This window comes from Sus scrofa, chromosome 8 (genome assembly GCF_000003025.6).
Source record: "Sus scrofa isolate TJ Tabasco breed Duroc chromosome 8, Sscrofa11.1, whole genome shotgun sequence".
Taxonomy (NCBI): domain Eukaryota; kingdom Metazoa; phylum Chordata; class Mammalia; order Artiodactyla; family Suidae; genus Sus; species Sus scrofa.
The window spans coordinates 76,478,279-76,497,029 of NC_010450.4; the positions used below are offsets into that span (position 1 = coordinate 76,478,279).

Below are 18,751 nucleotides of genomic sequence, written 5' to 3' on the forward strand. Positions count from 1 at the left end.
GAATGTGTAAAAATATGGTCTTATAGTCCTACTTTTAAGAAGTCTATCCTCAAACTTCATAAGAGATAACTAGGTAAACCATAATTATGCTTATTTTGGAAAGAATCTGTCCCAAGTATAATTCATTTGCTAGCATTATCTTACCTGAAATACATTATTCAAATGTGGACTATAAAAGGATATTGGAAAATAGGGCATCTCAGAGATGAGGCAGGAAAACAATAACACACTTCACAAGAGGAGAAATCCAAATGGCTGGGTGACATATGAAAAAGACTTAAGAGCACCAGTAATCAGGAAAACCACAATGACATCCTACTACACACCCACCAAGGCTGGCAAAGCTGAAAATACTGACTGTGCCAAATGTGGTCGAGGGTGTGGAGCAATGAGGCTCATACATGGTTGAGTGTGAGTGTTAACACTTTAGAAAACAGCCGGGCATTATTCATGCCAATTGATAATACACATAACCATTTCCTGGGTATATATCACACAGAAACTCATAGAGATGTGATGGAATACATATAGGAAGAATATTTACAGCAGCATTTGTAACAGTTCCAAACTGGAAACAACTCAGATAAAAATCAACAACACAATGGCCAAATAAATTACAACATATTGCTACAATGAAACACTGTCATATGCAGCAAATAAAATGAACAAATTAGAGTTATAGGAACAACCTGAACAACATATGGATTAAAAATGATGTTGAGCAAAAGCAGTACGCACAACAGGCTACATATGTTGTTCCAGAAGAAAGGGCATATATTGTTTGGGGATGCCTGTTTGTGGTCAAACAATAGAGAAAAGCAAGGCAATGGTGGTCACAAAAGTTAGAATAATGGTGCCCTGTAGAAGGGAGGCACTGAATTGTGTTTAGGAAGGTCACCGGGGGACTTTTGGGTGCTGGCAATGTCCCATTTCTTGACCTGGTTGGTCACATGGAGGTTTCTTTTATAACTACTCATTATACTGAATAACTGCTTTATGCATTTGAATGTATATTTCACAATAAAAATGCTAAAAGTAATTGAATACTGTAGCTAGAATTTCTAGAAAGGAGTTTTGCTAGAAACTTTAGCTTATAAAATCTTTTTTTTTTTTTTTTTTTTTTTTTTTTGTCTTTTTGCTATTTCTTTGGGCTGCTCCTGCAGCATATGTAGATTCCCAGGATAGGGGTCGAATTGGAGCTGCAGCCACCGACCTACGCCAGAGCCACAGCAACGCTGGATCCGAGCCACGTCTGCAACCTCCACCACAGCTCACAGCAATGCCAGATCGTTAACCCACTGAGCAAGGGCAGGGATCAAACCCACAACCTCATGGTTCCTAGTCAGATTCATTAACCACTGCGCCACGATGGGAACTCCTTATAAAATCTTTGACCATAAAAACTACTGAGGTGGGATAATAAAACTGATGAAATGGCTTAAGAGCTCACCTTCAAGGGTATGAGAACCCTGCACAAATACCCCTTTGTTTTATTTTCACATAGGAAGCAGATCTTTATCATAAACAAACTGATGAACCAGGGAAAGAACTCTGTTACCTAAAACTTGAGATTTTTTTTGAATTTCACATGAACTAGCTGTTTTTTTCCTCTGGATTAATAAGAAATAAAAGAACTAAAGCGATGCTGACCACATTGGAAATGTCTGCACGTCCTTCTCTGAGGTCACCAGTTCCAGCTGTTTCCTCCAGTTACCATACTGGGTGGTGACAGGGGTGGATTTTGCCTAGTAAGCTAGTGCAGCTCTAACTTCATCAGGAGGTGGCTAAGGGCTCTCCCCAGTGCCATTCTGCCTCTCAGCATTAGGGTTCTAGGTGGAGCCAACGACAATGAAAATGGAGCAGGCTGCTGAAAAGTCCCACCAGCTCACACACTTTTCTGGAGGCTGGATTGCAGAGGTCTGATGTTTGCACTCTTTTTATCCAAATCCTTCCAAACTTAAAATCTGAGGGGCTGTTTTACAAAATTCTCTCAATCTATTTTACTCCTTCATGTCCATTAAAGTATTAGGAAGAGAAGCAAACCTCTGAAAGATTTACTTTGTAGTCATGGGGGAGGAGGGGAGCGTGGGGGAGGCATCACTTACTGGTCTAATTTCCTGTGAGTCTTATTTGTAAGGAGGACATGGCAGGGACTGGTCTTGAAAAGAGTCAAATTCAGGGTGGCCTAAGTGGGATAGTTACCTTGACCCTGAGAACTTTGGATGAAGGGTAGCTGGGCAGTTGCTATTTTGTGTGAGCCTCTTCTTGCGTCCGCAACATCCATCCCCCACCCCATCACTTTCTAAACAGCACTTTAATAAAATATGAGCCCTTGGAATCGCCCTATTAAAAGTTTCCCTGGCCTACTACTTGAATATGCTGGTGGCAATAGTGGCAGAAACCCGGAGCTCCCAAGGTCTGTCTCTTGCTCCTCAGCCCTTGAGGTGGAAAGACTTTTAATACCCACCACTGACGCTTCCAGAGGAGGTACGGTGTCCAGGGTCCAGAGACAGTACTGTGGAATCTGCTTCCTTTCATCCTTACTGCTTTTATCTCATTCTCACACTATGCACCAGGCCAGGTTCAAGACAGATTTCTGAGGATCTGGTCCTTTTATTTTAAAATTTCTTTGCCTAGAGAACTACGTTCAACCTGATGAGTTTTTACGTGAATTTACTTTCCAGGATAACATTTCTAGGAAAAGCTGCATAAAGAGTAATCATGTTTATCTGACACACAGGCCAACGTTTCTTGACGACGGTAATGGACAGTGATTAACAGCCAACACCAGCTCTCCCAGGCACCAAGCCACAAGCAAGACTGAGTCCTAAAAGGGAGTCGCTACTAAATTCGCCCTCTTGAAAAAGTAAAAAAACCCTTCCACAGTTCCGGGAGGATGGCTCCCCTCCCTCGTCCCGGCAATTCGCCTCCTGTTTCGCTAGACTCAGCCTGTGACTCCTCACTCAAGCCGCACCCCCACTTCCTCCGGAGGCGGGGGGACTGAGGGAAGAGGGACGCCTGACAACGCTCATCTTGACAACGCTACGCAGTCGGCAAGGCGCTTGCACTTCCGTCGGACTCCTCTGCACTCCACGAGTGAGGCATTCTTTCATTCATCAAACATTTGCTCGGCCCGACCACGCGTTATCTGGCGCTGAGTCTCGCTCCACACCGCGGAAAGGGTGGGGCGCTCGCTCCCTCCAGCAGGTGCAGCGGGCAGAGCTGTAAGATAACTTCTCGCTCAGCTGGGCTCTCCGAAGGACCGTCTGGGGGCCAAATGCCTCACCTTCGGGTGGTGCGCGCCCGACCGCAGCCGGGCGGCCCAGGCCTCCTCCTTGCTCTCCAAGGAGCAGTCACCACCTGCTCGGAAGGAAACCGCTACAGAGCACACTCTCCCCGCCGCCCTCGGGTCAGGGGTAGGATCCGGCGGCAGCTTAGGCTCCACTCGGCTCCTCCCCTTCCTCTTCTCAGTTCTGACGCGGCTGTAGAGGCGGCGGCAGCAACAGCGGCGAGTCCCGCGGCCCGAGGTGCACCCACCCGCTCTTGGAGCCCGACTTCCTCTTCCCTTGGCGCGTCATCAGCGCGCGTCCGTGGCACCCGGGGCGGGGTTGTTGGAAAGGAGGAAAGAGGCCCGCGGAGGACGGCTGCGAGCGGAAAGCGAAGGGGAGGGGGGGAGGGAGCGGTTGCTAGGTGACTTACGTCATTGCTCCGCGCCGCTCTCCTCCCGCCCCTCTCTCTGGAGTGAGGCGAGAGCCCCGCACTGAGCGAGCGAGACAGCGAGCTGAGCCCCGGGCGCTACAGCCGCCGCTGCCGTGATCGTGAGCGCGAGAGAGCCTCCGAGGGACCCGGCCTCCGTGCCCTGGCCACCGCCGAGACCTCCGCCCTAGCCGGGGCCATCGGGAGCCGCCGCCACCCCTCTTCTCCCCCCCTCACCTTTCCGGCCGGCAGCAGCGGCTGCACACGCCGGAGCCCGAGCCCAAGCCGGAGCCGGTGGCTGGGGGGCAGGGAGGCGGCTGCCTCTGGCCGGGACTAGCCAGCCGCTCCGTGGTGAGAGGACGCTGAGGAGGGGCCGGAGCTTCTGTCTCGTCCTGGGGCGCGGGGCGAGGACCCCCAAGGTGGAGGGAGGGGGTCCCAGCCGCAGCGACACATGCGGGAGCCGGGAGCGGGGGCGGCGCCGAGCGGAGCCGGCCGGGTCCCCCACCTCGCCGCCGCGTCGGCCACCCGCCCGGGGCCGTAGCATCCCGCCTCGGAGTGTATGAGCCGGGCCCCCCAGCTCGGCAGCCACCCCCCGGCCGGGGGGGCGGGGACCCCGATGTGAAGCGGCGGCCGGGGCGGCGGGGACAGCAGGACCGGCGCCGCCGTCCTTCCCTTCCCTCCCCCCTCCCCTCCGCCCCCTCGGGGGGCTTCTCCCTCGGCCCGTCGCCGGCCCCCCGGCTCCTCGGCAGGACTCCAGGAGGAGTTCTTAGAGCCCCCTCCCCAGCCCCAGCCCCGAGGGCGGCGGGGCCGGGGGGGACCCGGGGGGCCGGCCGCAGTCTCCGCCCAGAGTAAACTTTTTAAAAACCAAATCGGGAGCCTCCCGAACGTGACTGTCCGGGGAGAAGTGGCCCAGGACGGGCAGAAGACCCAGCCTGAAGAGACGCAGGAAGAGGAAAAAACAGAGGTAAACGGGGCCACCGCTGCCGCCGCCTCTGCCCCGGTGGCGCGGAAGAGAGACCCGGGTGGCTGCCCGGCTTCGCGATCCCAGCCCCGCTTCTTACTCTGTAAGGCGCCGGAGCCTGCTCAACTGCCCTATCGGTCCCGAGGAGGAAGAGAACCAGCTCACTTGGTCAGCGCCCCGGCTCATCTCTAAAGTGTGAGTGGCCCGGGAAAGGGAAAGGGCGGCGGGGACGGGGGAGGGGGTAAAAAGGGGGAGGATGCTGGTGCGTCCTCCGGAGAGTTGCAGATGCTTTCCGGGAGCGTTGGGGGTGCACACAGGAGAGGGTATCTTAGTCCTCCCCGCGGGGAGAAGGCATCAGGCAGCCCTGACTTTGTAACCTTTTAGCTCTCTGTACCAGACATACGCAAGCTTTCAGGTTTCTCTTTGAGGAGTTCTTTCTCCAGAGTGGACGCTTGCACTTTTCAGGCCAGTAATTAGCAAAGGGAAATTGAGGAAGCCGGAGCCTACGTGTGCACAAAGGACATCTCTGTAACCTTACCTTTTCCTGGCACACCGGGTGGGAACGGGCGCTGTAGTTTTTGTGTCCGGGCAACGCTTACTTGGTTTCCCACGTGGGAACCTCCGTGAACCCCTGAAAGTAAAATTCCTTTCTTTTTGGGCAGCCCCCTCTGAGAGGCTGGGTTTCAGTGCCTATCAGTACAGGAGTTTTTCGGGTTCTCATTTCCTGGGTGCAGCCCTTGGGTATCGAAGGACACCGTAAGGGATTTCAATTATGGAGGAAATTCTCAGTTTTTAGGAATCACAGTTCATTTGGGGGAGAGCATTGAGTACTTTAACCAGTTTGTAAAAGTTATTACATTTTTTTTGCAAATGCCTTTTTTTTTTTCTCTTATGAGTAGCATATGTCCTAATTGCTAACACTTTTTTTATTTGGTGAAATGACCTAAAGCTTTGCTTATTTGGGTTATCTCATGGTTCTCTACCTGATGAAGAGAAACTTCTGATGTGTAATTCTTTGAAGAATGATTTTCTCCCCTTTATTTTAACAGTGAAGTCTGTAAAATCTTTGATTTGTATTTTAGTTATTTTCTCAAGGTGCCAGATGAAGGGACAGGAAAGTAATTTACCATTTCATATATTTGTACAGACCTTAAGGGTTAAGCATAGGGTGGATTTTATATAACAGAACTAGACAGTACTCTACTGAGAACTGCGTGAGCTCACGTTCTCTGAAGCCACTGCTGAGAGAAGCTTTGTGGGAATGAATGTAAGCCTGGGGTTATCTAGGCTAACTTTCACATTCAGGATCTTGAGTAAACTTACTTAAAACGTTCTCTAATACTTTTCATTTGGTACTTTTTCTCTTTTCAACTAATGAATTCTGCAAGTTTATTAGCCCCAGAATTATGCAACAGTTCATTTATTTAACCCAGACCTGTCTCTTGAAAGTTCCAAGGCACATCCTGAGTTTGAGTTTTGACAAATGCTAGAGCAAACCAGAGTTCATCGTCTCCTGGTTTTGTAGATTTTGATTGTTCCTCTCTACCAGCATCTTTCCTGACTCTTTTTGTCTGTCTTAGAATCATTTCTTCCATCCCTTTGATTCCCTCTGGAACTTCTTCAGCTGTTTTGTTGTTCTTTATTTGCCTTGTTCTTGTTCTGCTTTTGTTAGGAACCCTAAATTCTATCTATTTTAAGTAGACTCTGACATTAGACTATTGAGTTGTGGGCATAATGTTAGACAAGGAATCAAAAACAAATGTCTCTGGACCTGTTCTTGTGTGACCTTGAGGAAGTCATGTATTCCATGCTTCACAAAGGCAGGAGGAAGAGAAATCTAGTCCCGAATAGGCTGTGTTTTGGGGGGAGGAAGGAAAGACAAGCCAGCAAGTTAGTTTGAGTGTAGATTATACTCCATCAAAGTTATTAACTTTAAGACTTTTATTGCTTTGGCTATAGATTGGTTAAAAATCAAGGTAATGTTTTATTGCCTATTTGGGTAGCAAAGAAACAACTAAGTATTCCGGGGATCCCTGCCTTTGAGATGCTTCTGCTCGCAGGTGGCAGAGGCCGTGAAACCCAAATTGCACAGAATTGTAGACCTTCTTTTTCACTCTTCCATCTATACAGCTCTTCAATGACCATGGTATAAAAATGCCAGTTCCCTAAAACAACAAAATCCTAATCCAAGTTACAATACCTCCTTTTAGGGGAATAGACCACATTTATCTGTGACCACTATATGTCCAATACTATTTGGTACCTTATGGATGTAAATGTGTTCATACACTTTTTTCTTTGATGTTGGACTTTATAGAATTTACTGGAGTGTCTGGCCAGGGGAAGGTGTATTTTAGGAAGAAAAGAGCGGGTGGAGATAAGGTGTCTAAGACTTTTGGAATTGGAGGCTGTGAGGGACAAGGTAATTAGAAAGTTAGCTTAATGGAAGTACAAAGGGAGGTTGTTGTTTAGGGTCAGTTTGTGTTTGTGTGGATACATGTTTACAGCGCAGACAATCAATTGAGAACAATGTTCCTGAGAGGATAGTTTTAGACCATTGAGGAGAAATCGTATTTTAGGCCAAGAGGCATTATAACTTGGATTAGGATTTTTTTTTCCTAGGGAGCTAGCATTTTTATACCACGGTCATTGGAGACCTGTGCAGATGGGGGCGTGAAAAAGGTGCTTCCAATATATGAGTATGGCACCATTGGTTTCATATAAAAAGTAATTCATAAATGGGGCAGTGGACTTTGTTTTGGTCATTCAATTTTAGGGTTAATGTTGGATACAGATGCAATCTCAAGACTATAAAATAATGAGAGATATGTGGAAAATGCAGAATTGGGAGTCTATCAAAATGTTAAGATTTCTGGATAGTGCTGATGCAGAGTAAAGAACAGAAAAATGAGTATTTTTACTTGGCGGGAGGAGAATCTGTTAAAGTTAGCAAAGATATAGTAAGAACGGAGAATGTATGAGACACTCCTTAACATCAGTGTTTGAAAAGTGAGTAGGAGTTGAAGTTGAAAAGAAAGAATGGCCTTTAAATATGGCTTGTGGTTCAGTTTTAGGGCATATGATTATTTTTTCAAGTTAACAAGCTTCTGGTAGGGTATATAGGTCCCTTGAGATTAAGTTCAAAACAAATATCTATGGGATTTCACTGTTAAGGTACTTAGACATAAAAGGACAGATCTGTTTCACCAAATTCATGTTTTTAGTTTGCCCTTCATTACTGTCCTAAGTTTGGTCTTTAACTTGATAAAGTGGGGCTGAGAATAGCTGGTCAAAAAGGCTGTTTCGCTTGCTCATGGTTGGTGTGTGTCTTTGTGTCCCATACACTGGAGGGGATATCTCTATGTTGGATCTGGTGTGGCTGTGGCATAGACTGGCAGTTGCAGCTCTGATTCAGTTCCTAGCCTGGGAAGTTCCACATGTTCCAAGTGTGGCAGTAAAAAGAGAAAAAGGAAAAATAAATCTTTTTATTAAAAAACAAAAACTAACTTGGCACTTACACTAGGAGACTGATTTTTTTAGAAGTTTATATATATATATATATATATATATATATATACACACACACATATATATATTTTTTTTTTTGGTGAAACCTGCATTTACTGTTGACTCTAATAAGCTAAGGATTGTGAGTAGTGAGTATATGTGTATCTCCACACTTTTTTGTGTTCCTTAGTTTGAGTTTACCACCTTCCTCACAGCTTCCCCAGCCTCTTCTTAAGAGTGATAATTCAAATGATAGACCCTTCTGGGGAAGAGCTATTTAGACAGGGAGCTAGAGCTAAGGTGATTCTAGGATCTGGAATACATGCTGTGTGGGTGCCCTCTCTCCTTACCCTCTATTTTGCACAACATTTTTTATGCAGGTGAATCAGATTTTGATGAATTTTAGAGGGCAGCCTTTGTGGATGAACACAGATGACGGTAAAGGTAGGACTCTGGTATTAGGGAGTGGTAACTTCATGTGCTTTGCCTTGGCACCTTTGAAGTTGATATGGGGCGATTACAGAGCTTTGAGGGTGTGCATTTGTTTGTGTGTTTAACAGCGAATGACCCCAAAGCCCACACCTAGGCTAGCAGCAGTTCAGTTTTTTTCCCCCCAGCATGAACTCAGTAATTCATTTTACTTGTGCTTGGAGATGGTTCTTAAAGAAGTCTTGTGTTGCCTCCCACATCTCATTGTGTAGAAGATAGGTTGGCAAACTTTTTGATGTGTGAAGGGCCAGTTAGTAAAAATTTTAGATTTTGTGGACCATAGTATGGTTTCTGTCTCAGCGATTCAGTTCTGCCCTTGTAGTGTGAACACAAACGGTATGTAAATGAATGGATGTGACTGTGTTCTAATAATTATAAACCTTATAAGTAAAAAAACAAGAGTTGGGTTGGATTTGGCTCGAAATGTATGGACGCTTGGTGTAGACAATTGCTATGTCCACCATCGTGCAGTATGAACTCCCTTCCACTACAAACCTGGACTCACTATTTTAAATGGTCTCTGTTTTTTAATTGAGATGTATTCCTTGGGGGGTGTCTTAAAATGATTCTGCATGAAGCATAGAGTCTACTGTTCGGATCTTTTTGCCTCTGTAATGATGAAAAACTGTGGACTGTAAGCTGGGGCAGTGCCACTTATAAAGGGATGCAGCTGAAATGAAAAGTAGGGACTTCTTGCATTTCTTATTCAAAGATACCATACCATATAAGACACCATATTGTGATATACTAACTCTGTATCATTGACAAAAGTACCTTTGAAAAATCTTGTGGGTATAATTTTGAAAGGTTCTGAAAATAAGTTGTAAAGCATTTAATTTAGATGTAAAATTTGTTTTTTGCTTGTTTGAATCAGGTGAAAATATCAAACTATAGGAACATTAAGATTTGATACTTTCGATTCTTGATCTCTTGCAATGACCAATTCAGGGTGTAGAATTATTGGCTTCACAATTTTTGTTTTGTTAATTTCAGGTGTTCTATCTTAACAGATTACTTACATCATTTAGATGTGTACTTTAAAAAGCTTTGCTATGTTCTTGCAGGTAAATGTATTTCTTAGGTGAATCCATCTCAGATGTGTTGTTTAGAAGGGATAATTCGCTTTGTGTGATTTTACGTCACAGCTAACATCAAAACATTTCTTTCATATGTCAGCAAATACCGTTCACTGGATGATGGTATATTTTTGTCCTGGTTTCATACATCTTATTTATCTCAGGATTCCTCTGTTGATGGCAGGAGAAGAGGTTACTCTTGTAGTCTTGACCATTTTTAGTTAGTTTCCAATAGTATTTCTATGCATGTAATTGATACTTCAGTTCCTTTTCCCTTCAAAAGGAGGCTGGCAATTTTATAAAACCTGACAGTTTTCATATACCTTTTAGAAAGAAGGTCCCTGTGAAGTTGCTTTCCTGTTCATTAGCAGAGGATTCTTTCCTTGCTTTTTTTTTTTTTTTTTTTAAAAAGAATTCCTTTTATTTTTTTGCCTTTCAGTCATTTCTTATTCTCAAGCCTAAGGATGGGTGATGATTTAAAAGACACAAAGTATTCACTCATATCTGCAACTATTCCAAATAGAAATATTCTGTATTGGTGACACTTTCAGTGGACTAGGGAAAAGAGTGATGTATTAGGTTTTTTTAGGGTGGTGGGTGGGATGTAGCTGAGTTGTCATTACAAACAGATGAGCACAGTTGTTTTCCAGTAATGAACTCTTGCTCTTAAACCTTTCTACTTTGAAACTTTTTCCCACTCAGTATAAAACCCGTCTGTCATATGCCTTAATGTGGTTTCAGATTTTCACTGCTTTCTGGTGATACCTCATTAATACCATTTCATGATCTCCTTCACAGTGTGTTCAGAGGGTATTTTCTACATCTCCACTCTATTTCCTGAATACTGTGGAATATATGTTTTCTAATAATTATACTTTTACGCACAAGTTTATTTAAAATTTCCTTCTACCTTTAGAATTGGAATACATTTGAGGGAGCATCTGTACTTGAATGACACATTAACTAAAACAGTTTTTCTCAAGTGTACCCTTAAAAAGTTTTGAGTAACAGTTGATTTCTCTGAAACTGTAAAGCTAATGCAAGGAAATATAAAAGCCAAGTTCCCCTTGTGGCTCAGTGGTAAAGAACCCGACTAGTATCCATCAGGATGTGGGTTCAATCCCTGGCCCTGCTCAGTGGGTTAAGGATCTGGCGTTGTCATGAACTGTGGTGTAGATCACAGATGCGGCTCGGATATGGAATTGCTGTGTTTATTATGTAGGCCAGCAGCTGCAGCTCTGCTTCGACTCCTAGGTGAGGAACTTTCAGATACTTCGGGGCAGCCCATTAAAAAAAAAAAAAAAAGAGAGACAATAAGAACATCCCCATGCTTGCATTGCATTATCCTGCAGTGCAGGTAGTTGAAAAATAATAAACAAAAATGTGCAGGAGACCTTATTGCTTGAGTGTCTTATCTTTTGCTCTTTCCCCATCACCTAAGGGATAACTAGTAGGTCAGTTAGATATGGTGCAGTTTCTGCTCTTTTCTGTGTCACCTCTGCCCCTTTTTTCCAGCTGAGGGTTAGCTACTGGGCATCTAGGTGGCTTTAGGCATGTGCTGTGTACTTGTCAGTGTATACGTGTATTGTGCTAGATGCTCCTTTCTGTGTGACTACTGTGGAATTTAGGAAATAATAAAAGATATGGTGCAATATATTGGTAATGCCACTTAGCCTTTCTTTTGAGTTAGGTCACTGTAGGTTGAGATACTGAACCCGTCAGTATATGTTAGGCCAAATGTGAAGTGTCAAAACAAATTTCTAGTGTGATTTTGAAAGAAAGTATATATCTTACGAGACTTTTAGGATGGTATGCTTTTTTAGGGTAGTGAAAGGGGTAGTGAAATAGGCTTTTGCATGACATCCCTCTAGGTCTGAGAAGGATTTGCCTCACTGATAATAGTGAGTAACTTATAACCACCTAGTGGTTGAAAGTATTATGCATACCTGGAACCAGCAACAGGTTGCTAATTTATTTCTTATTTCCCTCCTAAAATACATTCATGCTATGAGGCAGAAGACTCATTAGTTAGGCAGTACATTTCTTAACTGTGTGGCCTGGGACCAAGCTACTTATCTTTTTACTTATCTTCTTAGTCACCTTTGGTGGGGTAAACAGCGTTGTTAGGATTAAATGAGATAGTATTAAACTTAGGCAGAGCTCTTCCAGTGCTTGGCAGATAGTAATGTCATTGTAACCATGTTAAATTTAAAATCTTTTAAACTGTGACATAGAAAGCTAAAGTCAGGCTTTATATTGCCCAGCACTTAAATTCATTACTTGAGTTTGACAAATAATACTGATGTAATTCTGCAGGGTTTTCAAAAGCATGGGAACCAGTGTATGATTCATTAATTAATACTTTATTAAAAAAAAACTTAAAAAGTAGAGAATATGGCAGGATTGCTATGTTTATTATTTATAGAAAAGAAAAACTGATTTAAACATAACTGAGTTTGAATTAATCTCCAAGGACCCCAAGAATGCTTAGATTAGGAAGATCTTTTTTGAATAATTATCTCTGAAAGTGACTGTGGTTGAAATTGTCCATTTAGAAATATCAAGATATAATGGGTTATCAAGTCTTTTAACTGTCTCTTTAAAGCTTGAAAATAAGAAGCTTAAAAAAAATCAGGAAGATGTTTACTAAATTTTATTTGTATCATTACATCTCAGATTCAGATTGAAGGAATTTTATTTAGGTCATTTTGTTTAGTTTTCTCCTTTTCCTAAAATGAGGAGAGAGGGAGAGAGAGTTGGATATTCCCTTTTTGTGCTTAATATTTATTAAATACAGGATCAGTTTTCAGAAATAACTTTTCTTTCAAATTTGGCTCTGTTGGCCAATTCAAGAAATAAATGCTTCTTGATCTTTTTTTTTTTGTATTTGGAAAGTATTTCTATTTTGAGAACAATTTGGCTATGCCTTCACAGTCTGTTTATTTAATAGAACTGTATATTTAAGATAAGTGTATAAAAAAAATCCAAAGTCAGAAAGAAAGGATCGAGATATGTTTCTTAGCACTGTTTATCTTGCCAACTCTTGTTCTCATTCTCTAACTTCTTTTAATGCAGATTTGCTTTAGACCCGGTGTAAATGCAGAAATTAGATTGGCATATGTCAGTGGTTCTCTGGTTAAGTATATAATTTAAGGAGTATTCTAGTTTTTAAACAAATTTAATATTTTGTCTTTGTTGGTAGTGATTGGAGTTAAACTTCTGAAGTTAGGCTTCTTTCCATTTTAGAGATTTTCTTCAGAAAGTGTAATAGTAATAATGAATAGGTTACTGGCTAGATGCGAAAAGAGCCTGGTCTCTCTAGTGAGTTTAATTTCTTCCTGCTCATTTATTATGTATGTAATAGCCAAAGGTTATATAAGAAAAGATATAGGTCATCAGCTTTCTTTTGCACGATTGGTGGTCTCTTCATTGACTCTCATGTGTTTGATGATGTAACCTTCGGAATGCTGCTGTAATGAGTGGGGAATCTTCTTCTACCTGAGTGTTACACAGGTGGGAATTTTTTCCTTAGAGAAATATAAAGATTTTAACTTAGTAGCAGGAAAAATGGAATTTTGGAGTTTTTGTAAAGGCCACTTAGCAGCAGTGGAGAGCTGGAGTGTCCAGAGGAGGGAGGGCCACGCAGAGCAGAGGAGGGAAGCAAAGCGGCTGTGCCATGTGGGAGAATGACTTCTGAAGTTTCGAGGTCGGCCTTAGTCAGAGGTCACACCCTGTTGTTTCTTTGGGTTGTGGACCTGGGGTGTTACCACCTGTTATCTACCACCCTTTGAAATGTTGATTAGATGAGTCCACCTAGATGTTTGCAATTAGATGATTGACCTTAGTTCCTAGATTTTTAGCATCTGGATTCTTCTTATTTTTTTAAAATGAATGTGTCAAAGATTTCATTAATGAGGGAACCAAGAAGGTAGTACAAACTCCTGCACAGAATCAAAAGAGCCTTTTACACAGGCAGTCAAAGATGTTGAAGTAAATGTACGACAGGTGCAAAACTGGTCAGTATCCATAGGATGCTGATGTTTTGGATCACGATCACTAACAATCTCTTCCCCCCACTGGAAACATCTGGATTCTTAACCACTGAAGTTTTAATCTGTATAGGTAATCTGTATAGGATATCTGGGGTATCCTGGGGTAGGAAAATTTCCACAGTACCTGCTAGGAGAAGGGGCGGACATATCTTTTTTGACTCCTTTGGAGTTTCTTTTTCTTTTTTTGTTGTCTTTCCCCACTGGCCATGTTTCCCTAGCTTTACCTAAGAAGGATACTTGTATGTGTTTGACATAGTAACTAAGAAGCAAGCCTTGGAGTTGATGGGCCTGGGTTCCAGCTGTGCTGCTTTGTGACCTTGCGAAGGTTATTTATTCTTTGGGTGAACCTGTAAAACTGGGATGGTAATAACAGTACCTACCTCTTTCATAGGGGAATTAAGAGGATTGAGATAGTGGGTCAGTGTCTGGCTCAGAATTAGTGCTCAATAAATGTTAGTTGTTGCAATAATAATAAATATTACAATATTATTGTTATTTCTGTGTGGTTGCTTTTTTTTATTTTTTGAATGCTGAAGGCTTTTGTGACCTTTGTTTCTGAATATGTTGCTGTTTTGAATACTGCCTTTCAGATATTTACTGACTGTCACTGTTTAGAATACTGCTTTCAGATATTGACTGAATTTACTGTGCCAGGCATTGATCTCATGAGTGACCAGACCATAAAAATCTCTGCCCTCTTGAAACTTACATTCTGGTTGCAGGAGACAAGATACATAAAGCAAAGTGGATAAGCCATCACTATCTTACGAAATTTGGTGTGTGACTTCATATGTCGAAGCATCCATTAAGCAGCCCTTTCCGTCTTCATTTGTAGATCTTTTGTGTTTGTTCCTGTTGCTCCTGTGCTTCTGTTTGTGGCAGGAGCACCCCATAAGCACAGACTAGTCTCGTTGTCTCTAGCTACTGGTTAATCTTAGTTTTAAGGCAGACTTATTACTTCTCACCATTTCCCTGGCCTCCTGCTTAAATTGGCTATTACAGATCTTTCCTTTGAGTCTGCATGCTTCTGTTTCACATTGTTTACAGAAGTATTGCTCCTCGCCACAGCTCACGGCAACGTTGGATCCTTAATCCACTGAGTGAGACCAGGGATCAAACCCTCGTCCTCATGCATACTAGTTGGGTGTGTTACTGCTGAGCCACAATGGAAACTCCTAAAAAAAATGTTATTCGTGTATTTTCAATTAAATTGTAAGCCTTGTTAGGTCATGCACCATTTTTCTGTTTTGTTTGTTTTAGGTGTGTTTTGTTTGTTTGTTTGTTTTTGGCTATACCCACAGCATGCAGAAGTTCCAAAGCCACAGCAGTGACAACAGATCATCAACCCAGTGAGCCACCAGGAAACTCCCCCACTTTTCTATTCTGAACCTTAGCTTCCTCACTTGAAAAAAAAGGTAATACCTATCTCACAGGGATGTCATGAGATTTCAGAGAGATAATGTGTGGAGAAGGTCCTGAAGCAGATTCTTTTTTTTTTTTTTCACTTTACAGTTGCTTTTATATCCCCATGCTACAGACCTGAGTGGGGACCTGATCATTCCCACCCCAGCCTACTGATTCTTCCTGCCCCGGCCCACTCTGCATTCCATTCATAAAGGCTGAGTGTTGATTGGTCTTTGTTTTTGTTTTTGTTTTTTTTTTTTCTTTTTCATTTTTTTAAATTACTTAAATGAATTTATCACATCTGTAGTTGTATAATGATCATTTTATAAATGTAGTTTTCTTTTCTTTGCATCACTATAGTTGCTAAAGTACTGGGCATATGTATAGTCAGTACTTGAAAAATGCTTGTTAGTTTATCCTGAATTGAGGTTGGGAGTCTTTTAACTTCCACTTGTGTGGATAATTTTAGTTTTTACTTCTAGATAAGATTCAAGATACCAAGTTTTCAAGTATCAATGAAAAAGGCTGAAGCATGAATAAGAGACAACAGATCGGTGATTAGAGCAAGAACTAAAGCCCCATTGTGCGGGTTTAGCATGGGCTACCACACTTGCCGGTTGTGAGATTTTTGGCAAGTTGTTTAACCTTTGGCCACAGTGTTTTTATTTGTAAGGTGGGGAAAATAATAACTGCCTCACGAGTATTATGTTGTTAGATTAAATGAGATAATAAATGAGAAGCATACAGCATTGCCTGGCACATGGCAGTGGCCCCCTAGAACATCTGGTAGCATCTGAAGGTGTTCATGATGGTCACAGCTGGGGGAAAGGTGTGTGTGAGGGTTCTGCTGGTATCAAGTGGGTATGAACGTTGTACAGCCCTGAAGAATTATCTGGTCCAAAAGGTCAGTGGTGCTCAGGTTGGGAGACCTTGCTCTGTCATTAAGTTGTTCTCATTTGGTTATTTTCTTCATGGTGTAAGGTACTATGCCAGTTAGAGTCTATATGAATACTGACTTTCTTCACTTGTATCTAGAAACTGACTGTATATCCATTCGTATGCAACATGTGTATATTTAATGCATATTTTTTGTGTGCTTATGTGCATGTATATACTTTCAGGTATGTCTCTGTACCTTGCTGTTTTCTCTGCCTGGAGTATTCTTTTCCTTTCGTCTATGAAACATTTATCTCTCAAGGCTGTACTTAAATATCCCTTCTAGGAAGCCTGTCTTGGTTAATGTGAAGTTGAGTTAGTTCTTTCTTCAGGTTACCCCACAGTATCTGTATGGCTTTTATAGTGCTTTTTAAAAAATTAAATTTATTTTTTATTAGGGTATAGTTGATTTATGGTGTTGAGTCAGTTTCTGCTGTACAGCATAGTGACCCAGTCATACATATATGTATGTATATATATACACATTCTTTTTCTCGTATTGTCTTCCATTATGATCTGTTCCAAGAGACTGGATATAGTGCCCTGTGTTATACAGTAGGACCTCATTGCTTATCAATTCTGAATGTAATACTTTACATCTACTGACCCCAAACCACCATCCATCCCACTTCACCCCCACCTTTGGCCACCATAGGTCTATTTTCTATGTCCGTGAGTCTGTTTCTGTTCTGTAGATAGGTTCATCTGTGCCATATCTTAAATTCCACATATAAAGTGATATCATAGGGTATTTGTCTTTCTGATTTACTTCATTTAGTATGGGAATCTCTAGTTGAATCCATGTTGCTGCAGATGGCATTACTTTGTTCTTTTTTATGGCTGAATAGTATTCCGCTGTGTATGTGTACCACATCTTCTTAATCCATTCATCTGTCGATGGGCATTTAGGTTGTTTCCATGTCTTGGCTATTGTAAATAGCAGTGAACATAGGGGTGCGTGTATCTTTTTGGATGAAAATTTTGTCTGGATATATGCCCAGGAGTGGGATTGCTGGATCATATGGTTGTTCTCTATTTAGTTTTCTCCATTCTGTTTTCCATAGTGGTGCTTTTATAGCACTTAACATAGTTATTTGTATTTTTTTATTCTACTGGTCTATCAGTTCTTTGAGGACAAGTGTTTTACTTTATTCATCTTTTCAGTAAATATCTCTTTCTCTGTAGATGCCTAACATTTGCTGCCATATAGTAGGCATATGTTAACAAATGAATGGGAGAGGAAAAACCAAACTGGGAAGATTTTTTTTTTTCCCTGTCTTTTTAGAGCCGCACCCATGGCATATGGAGGTTCCCAGGCTAGGGGTCTAATTGGAGCTATAGCTGCTGGCCTACACCACAACCACAGCAACGCCAGATCCGAGCCTCATCTGCAGCCTACATCACAGCTCAGGGCAATGCCGGATCCTTAACCCTCAGAGCGAGGCCAGGGATCGAACCTGCAACCTCATGGTTCCTAGTCGAATTCATTTCTGCTGCACCACTGTGGGAACTCCAAACTGGGAAAATTTTTTAATAGGCTCTATGAGACCAGGATATTATCTTGTTACCATTTTTTCTAAGTGCTCAGTGTAGTGCCTGTCTGTTGGTGTTCAGTGAATATTTGTGGAGTGAATTAGAAGCCAGTTGCAAAAGTTAGTGATAAAGATTTCATGTAAACTTTTTTCTTCATTTCTGGAAAGCATATCTGAGAAGTAAAACAGTCCAGGTATTTGGTACAAGTGATGCATTAAGTTCACCTTTTTTTTCTTGACCCAGTAAAGAAACTTGGCCCAATACATACTGCCTGAAAGATGCTTTCGGTTGGTTTCTTTTTCACCTGTATATCCATTCTAGTGCTGAGCTTTTTGGAAAGACAAATGTATGGTATCAGTCTAACATCATGGATGAGCTGTCATTAAGTACAAGTGTAAAATCAGGCCTCTGATCTCCTTTGTCTTTGGGCCCCAACAGTGAGTATGTCTTTACTCTCAAGTATGTAGCTGAGGCTACTGAAGCATGGGAGAAAAGAGGGTGAGGGAGTTGCCTGCTTGGTCCTTTTTCTTTTGGTGATGATTGCTTTTGACCTTAGAACTTCCCCTGGTTATTTATAAAGAATTAGCTAGGATAGGGCTGTGAAGCTTGACAAGAATATAGATTTGATAATTTGGTAACTTAATAACTTCACAGTCATTGTTTTTCTTATTGAAAATCTGTTGAATATCTGTTGTATGTCACACTTTTGTGCCAAGGATTTTTACATGTATTGTTTAATTTATTCCTCACAATAGTGCCTATGAAATAGGTACTAATAAGCCTGTTTTTTGGCAGGAGAAACAGATTCACGGAATTTTCTATAAACATATATTTAGGAATTTGAACTCAACGGAATTGAGATTCAAATCCAGATCCACCTGACTCTGTGGCCGATGCTTTTAATCAGCGTGCTGCTGCCTCTTGAGTTTCAGTGGAGGAGTTTTGTATTGAGAATTATAGTACTGAGATAGGAGGGGAAAAAGATAGGATTTCATCCTGTACAGGCTCATGGAGAAGCAGTTCCCCAGGTTATGTCCTTACACAAGATAATTATGAAATTTAAACCTGTATTATAGCTTACTTGCCCCAACCTGAAT

At 42.1% G+C, this 18,751-nt stretch overlaps 2 protein-coding genes across 9 annotated transcripts in view; one reads left to right on the forward strand and one right to left on the reverse strand.

Moving 5' to 3' along the window:
* The window catches only part of LOC110262137, a 101,687-nt gene extending 98,086 nt beyond the window's left edge, over positions 1-3,601 (reverse strand). For all 5 annotated transcript variants that reach the window (XR_002346728.1, XR_002346729.1, XR_002346730.1 and 2 more), the window contains exon 1: positions 2,468-3,601. Coding sequence is in view for 1 of the 5 variants with exons in the window: in XM_021101511.1 (XP_020957170.1) it covers positions 2,468-2,538 (71 nt within the window). In the remaining 4 variants the exon portion in view is untranslated. The remainder of the gene's footprint in view (positions 1-2,467) is intronic.
* Positions 3,749-18,751, forward strand: part of FBXW7 (F-box and WD repeat domain containing 7) — a 217,328-nt gene continuing 202,325 nt past the window's right edge. For 2 of the 4 annotated variants that reach the window (XM_021101507.1, XM_021101505.1), the window contains exon 1: positions 4,699-4,852. The gene's annotated coding sequence lies outside the window, so the exon portion shown is untranslated. Of the gene's footprint in view, positions 4,853-18,751 lie in introns of all 4 variants that reach the window. The other 2 variants (XM_021101502.1, XM_021101503.1) reach the window with 2 other exon arrangements.